Genomic DNA, 6,369 nt, shown 5'->3' on the forward strand with positions numbered 1-6,369 from the left:
TTGTTTTTGATTTTTTTTTTTTTTTTTGATATAAGAAAAGGGGTGAACTGAACATGTCGTGCCTTACCTTTTGTTATCTGCAAACACGTGTACATATCAGGGACAAGGTGCATTTTGTCGTACCGTGTGTGTTCAGTCTGTCAGCAATACACACCTTTCTGACTGTCCTTTGCATCCTGTACAGTCACACACCACACAGTGACCACTGATACTAACTTGATTTTCTGTATGTTTAATGTGAAATTATGGGAGTATTCCTAATGAGATTGATTTAACAGTATATGAATGTCGGAATGTATAGAAATAAAAAGCAGAATCCATATTTAGAACTGAGACTGTTGAACATTTTCCTCTCTTCTTAGTCAGACTTACTAAAAAACAATATATTGATGTCATTGCCATAAAACGTAGAAGCCTTGACTGTTCAAACAATTGAAGCAAACGATAATAATAAAACTGTGTAATAAAAAATGATACTAGAACAAATAAATACAAAGAATTTAAAGGGAAAAGAAATAAAGTAAAAAATGCAAATATAAAATTTGACTTAGTAAGAAGAACTGGTTATTCTTTCCTTTATACAGATGTCATAAATAATGTCAATTCAGTCATCAGCTGAAGGTATTTCTGTCCAGTAATGGCCTTTTTACGTGCAGCATTTAACATTTTCCCCAATTTAAACTGGAACGTTTGCAACGTTTTGCAAAATGTAATGAAGCTCTAGCCAGGGGACTTTATAGCCGGCTGGACCAAAATACATGATAATGATTTGCTGTGAATGACCCAAAGCAGCTGAAGGATTAATGTAGTGAGTGTTTGAACATGTGTGATGAAAAACCTATGAAGCTTTGAGGTGGGTTTTAGAGTTTGAATTTAATAACATACATTTCTATAAGAATTATTTCGTGCACTTGTTTTTTTTAAAAACATATTTATATCATGGTGTCTAATTTGTAAGAGAGGCCAACACCAGCCTGACTTGCAGGACAAGCAATTAAAAGTCCACTCTGTGTGTTGTTTCTTTACAAATCATCAAGTCCTAATGTGTAATCGATCAGACAGCCTTTAATTACAACCGATGCGAAAAGTCCAGGTCAATACTTTCCGACACGCTGTGCTAAATAAAGAAATCAATAAGCTGCTGAATGTGTGAGAGAGAGTGGGTCAAGAGGAGGAGGAGTCGGTTTGCTCCTGTGATGATGTTCCGGGCAGATGATTGTTTATCATATCTGCAGGACATCTACTGTTGCTGATGCTGAGATTTGTTATTTCAGGTTTTAGGAAATACAGGTCCTCTAGAGGTTTTTAGTTATTTTTTAATGATCAAAATCCAACCTATGACCTCTCAAGCTGAATGATGAGTAATGTTGAGATACCAGCCGGTTTAAAAGAGCTCTTACAGGGATACACTGTGGAGGTTCTTCGCCGCAAGCCGCCAAACCTGGTTGAATTTGCGGTGCAGCATTTCACACAAGTTCTGGAAAACCAAAGAAATGCCCAACAGGCCAAGAAACGCACTGCCAAACCAGCAGGAAAAGGAGTCACCTTTGTACCAAATAAGCCCACAAAGGATGATGAAGAGGAGGAGGAAGATGCTGTTAGTGAGTATTACCTCAGAGTTTTGTTTAATTTTCTGCTCTATGTGCGGAGCTTGAAGAGGTGTCATCAAGTAAGTGTTTCAAACCACAAAGCTTCATACTGGCAACATCACACAAAAGAAGTGGAGGAATAGTTCGCAGACTGAGATTTGCAAGCTCCCAAAAAACATTTTGTATTGATGCTTCAATACAAAATGGACACATTGAAGCAAAAATCCAGAAAGCAGGCTATACACTGCAGACGTAAAAATGACGGCTCCGCCTAAAATTAGCAGATCACATGATAAAAAACCCATTATCTCCAAACAATTTTCTATGCATATGCAGAGACATTGTGTACAATGTAGAGAAGAGAGCTGTAGTTAAACAGTGGGATGACCTTCCTTCAATTGACCTGTCGAATCTAATCCAATATATTCACCATTACCTCTCTCTGCAGAGTGCACCACCGGTAAATACAATCGCAGAGTTTCAGGTAAGTAATTGGAACATAATGTGTAATGAATATTAATGCCTGTTGACCATGGTATAATATTTTAATTAGCTTTTCCTGCTGCAGTGTGTGCAGAGGCGTACAACCCTGATGATGATGAGGACGATGACGCAGAGCCTCGGGTTGTGCATCCCAAAACAGACGAGCAGCGGCGCAGACTTCAGGACGCATGCAGAGACATTTTACTGTTTAAAACACTGGAGCAGGTTAAAAATATTAATACGAAGGATGAAAAACCCTCTTTTTGATGCTGACATTTCATTTTCAGAAAAATTTGTGACTAAATTTAGGTTTAAACAGACACACACAAGCATCTAATTTTATATTCTCCTTCACTTTTATGTATTTCTACCTTTTATTTTTCTCTTATTAAATCCTATTTATGTGTATAGTATCTTAATGCGTTTTTGTGTCTTACATACAGCACTTTGAATTGCCTTGTTGTTGAAAGGTGCTATACGCATAAACTTGCCTAATGTCCTCCAGGAGCAGTTCTCTGAGGTTTTGGACGCAATGTTCGAGGTGCTGGTCAAACCTCGGGACCACATCATAGACCAAGGAGACGACGGAGACAATTTCTATGTCATAGAGAAGTGAGTGAGAAATTTTGAATCATTTTTCTTTATAATATTTAAACTAGATGAAGTTGTGTCACACTGACAGTGACCTCTACCCCCTCTCTGTGTCTCCCATCATTTCCAGGGGTGTGTATGATATTTTTGTGCAGAAGGACGGAGTGAGTGTGTGCGTTGGACAGTATGACAACAAGGGGAGTTTCGGTGAGCTGGCTCTTATGTACAACACACCGCGAGCTGCCACAATCACGGCCACGCAGGAGGGCGCCCTGTGGGGCCTGGTGAGTCCAACAAAGGATTATGACCTTCGGTGCTCCAAAGCACCATGCAGTATCTGGGGAGTGTTATTAACTGTGTTGCCAAATACACTCTAGTAAGGTCCCTCTTAATGTATTGTTATTATAAGTAACATTTATTGAAAGCAAATGAAAACCTTGTACTTCTGACATCTAAAAGTCCACTCTAACAATTGAACAAAAAGTTGAACTGAAGAATATCAAACACAAAGAAATTTTTTTTTTAGGATCGAGCCACATTTCACAGACTGATCGTGAAGAACAACGCAAAGAAAAGGAGGATGTACGAGGCCTTCATTGAGTGTGTTCCTCTTCTGAAGTCTCTTGAGGTTTGTACTACCAACACAACCTCTACGCGAACAAAATAATCTTTGAATAGATGGACATTTAGTCACCTTCTGCTTCAGGTGATTACAGGCGTGTCAGCAGTGCATTTGGTTTGTCATCATGCTTCGTTTTACTTTCTCTAGATCACTGAAAGAATGAAGATTGTTGATGTTTTGGGAGCACGAGTGTTCAAAGATGGAGAGTGCATAATAACGCAGGTACAATGTTGGGACATTTGTTGCTGTAGGTTTTTTAATATTGGTTCGGTTGGAATTAATAGACATGGTGTTATGCTGCTTTCTGTACTTGCAGGGGGAGAAGGCCAACTGTTTCTACATTGTGGAAGCAGGAGAGGTGAAGATAATGATAAAAAGCAAAGTAAGCACAGTGTCAAATAATACATCTGAATCTATTTTAGTTGTCTCTTCAACCTGCTTTTTCTACGGATTTGCTGTTGTTTGCCACAAGGGGGATGTAATGTATTAGTGTGTTTTTTGATCTGGTAATGTATGGTGGTACTGTACTAAATGACTGCAGGACTCACAAGTTCCTCTGTTCGTTACAGACGAAGGCGGGCCAGCAGGATAACGCAGAGGTTGAGGTGGCCCGTTGCTCTAGAGGGCAATATTTCGGGGAACTGGCACTGGTCACCAACAAACCGCGAGCAGCATCCGTTTACGCTGTGGGAGAAACCAAATGCTTGGGTCCGTCTCATGTTTGTCCATGTTTGTTTCAGGAGCAACAGCACGTTAGCTTTCTGCAGTTTGTTTTCAGGGAAAGATGCTGTAGTTCAGGTTGTTGAATGTAGGGGGATGTAGCAGAGAACGACAGACACAGCGACTCTAAATCCACACACTGTCAGTCGCTGTTATATAACTTACTAGTGCGTGTCAGAGTTTAGACAGGGTCATGGAAGGATTACTGAATGGGTCTACTGGGCACAGGCCCAGCATCCCGAGGGGTCAGGGGGCCCCAGGACCTCTGTTTGCAGTGACTATTAACATTTCTTATCGGAAAGTCAATCAAAAGACCACAAAGAGACATAAAGCGATTACAAAGAGATGGATAACAACGATAAAGAGACTCAGAATGACTAAAAAGAGAAACCAAATGATCTCAGAGATGCCAAATGACCACAAAAAAAACATAAAGAGACAAATCCACTACAAAAGAGACAAAATGACTAAAAGGAGAAACAAAACTACCACAAAGAGGCTCAAACCGACTAGAATGACGCAAAATGACCACAGAGATGCACACCTCTCAATCTGGGCGTCTTGCTTCTACGCGGCCAAAATGAGGCGCCTTTTATATGTCTGTGCCCAGGGGTCCAGTTGTCTCATAATTCGTCCATGGACAGGGGAGAAAGCCAGTAGCTGACCAGATATTTTGACAGGAAAGATGTGATTGTGTATTGATCACAGTTAAAGAATGAGAAACGTTTTCTCCTAAGCAACTGCAATTGTGTTGCATCATGGTGATAACAGGCTCAGCATTTGGCACAAACAACCTGAATCTACAGATCCTTCCCTCCTTGCATCGAAGTAGAGTTGTGATGGTGGTATAATGATGTTGGGAGCGTTTCCTTGGCACGTGCATGACCGCACTAAACTAGGGCTGGGAATCATTTCAAATTTTTCAGTAGTGCAGATACGAAATGCGTTTCAGCTCACTCATTCTGAAAAAACATACACATTTTTCTGCAAAACCCTTTTTTGTTCATGTGAAAGTCTAATGCAGGCAAAATTTAGATTTAAATAAATAAATTAATAGATCAGAGAATACGTAAAATCCCGACTCTGTCCAGAAATTTGATCCTAACATTTGGTACGTATTTGGACTATTTTAAATACTCAGTGCTACGGACACATTTCACCACTAGGTGCATTCCCTCGTGGCTACAGTTAACCTTTATTTACTAATGAAAACATCCTCCAAGTATTAACACCTTAAGAGGGTTCCAGGAAATAGACAGGGACTTGAGTTCACTCCAGTGATCTGCACAGGCCTCAGATCTTAAATCCAACAGAGCAGAGATGGGATGAGGTGGAACAGGAGCTCACAGCATGAATGTCTGGGCAAAAAAATCGAAAAAGTCGACTTAACATTGACCAAAGTCCCGTAAATGCTTCCACACTTTCAAGAGCGGCTCCTACTCAGTATTAGACAGGTACAGAAATGCCTTAGAAGACTTGGCTACTCCTATTATCTGTGAGCCAGAAAAAGAAATACATTTGTAACCTCACAAAACATGATGTCCCACATTGTATGAACCTGAGACACAAAGGGGGTTAATGGTGAAGCTTTAAGAGCCTTTTTGATTTCTTCTGATTTCAATCAATTAGTCGGGAAAAGACTAAAGCCATTCAGTTTGCAGAGGATTAAAGATCTGAAGTTCTGACAGAGGCAAAATGGACAAATCAATACAGTGAATCTGGGTACCTGCTGCTTTACTGATTATAGAATTATGTCCACTGATCGTCATGATTTAAATATGTCCCACAAATACTGTTTTTCTCTTCAAAATTTTGTTTACCATCATATTGATCCTCCACTGTAACACTACAAATGTGTGACAGCACTCTAAAAAATAATGTGCACAAACTTCATGTATTTAGACTGTTGTTTTTGGAAACTAAAAAGCCTGCGATGGGATGACTTGATTCTAAATGTCTGCGTTTTTCTTCTAGTAATTGACATCCAGGCTTTCGAGCGTTTGCTGGGCCCCTGTATGGACATCATGAAGAGGAACATCTCCCAGTATGAAGACCAGCTTGTGGCACTGTTTGGCTCCAGTGTAGACTTGAAACACTAGTGCACAAAATTCTAAATCTGCATTTCAGTCAAACATAGTAGCATTGCATATAACATGTAATTATCCTCCCCTTGAGGTAAGCGTAAAACGTTGCCTTCTGTTTTATATGAAGTAAAATGTACTGTTCCTGTACAACTCTGCTGCTGCGAGGCAAATCAGTTTAAGGTGAGAGTAGAATACAGTGTGTTTCTTGTGTGACAATCCTGATAATCAACCAAAGGCAACCATAATACTCAAACACACCTGACTGATAAATGACGTCAAT

General features: G+C 39.9%; 1 protein-coding gene across 1 annotated transcript in view; it reads left to right on the plus strand.

Annotated features, from left to right (window-relative positions):
- prkar2ab (protein kinase, cAMP-dependent, regulatory, type II, alpha, B) overlaps window positions 1-6,152 on the plus strand; it is a 13,737-nt gene extending 7,585 nt beyond the window's left edge. Inside the window, 10 exon segments of the mRNA XM_040116423.1 lie at window positions 1,363-1,601; window positions 2,038-2,073; window positions 2,158-2,297; window positions 2,578-2,684; window positions 2,794-2,947; window positions 3,190-3,291; window positions 3,433-3,507; window positions 3,602-3,667; window positions 3,855-3,993; window positions 5,980-6,152. Of these exon segments, the coding sequence (XP_039972357.1) occupies window positions 1,363-1,601; window positions 2,038-2,073; window positions 2,158-2,297; window positions 2,578-2,684; window positions 2,794-2,947; window positions 3,190-3,291; window positions 3,433-3,507; window positions 3,602-3,667; window positions 3,855-3,993; window positions 5,980-6,104 (1,183 nt within the window). The 3' untranslated portion in view covers window positions 6,105-6,152.
- The last annotated feature ends 217 nt before the right edge of the window (window positions 6,153-6,369 follow it).

This window comes from Xiphias gladius, chromosome 21 (assembly GCF_016859285.1).
Source record: "Xiphias gladius isolate SHS-SW01 ecotype Sanya breed wild chromosome 21, ASM1685928v1, whole genome shotgun sequence".
NCBI classification, from domain to species: domain Eukaryota; kingdom Metazoa; phylum Chordata; class Actinopteri; order Istiophoriformes; family Xiphiidae; genus Xiphias; species Xiphias gladius.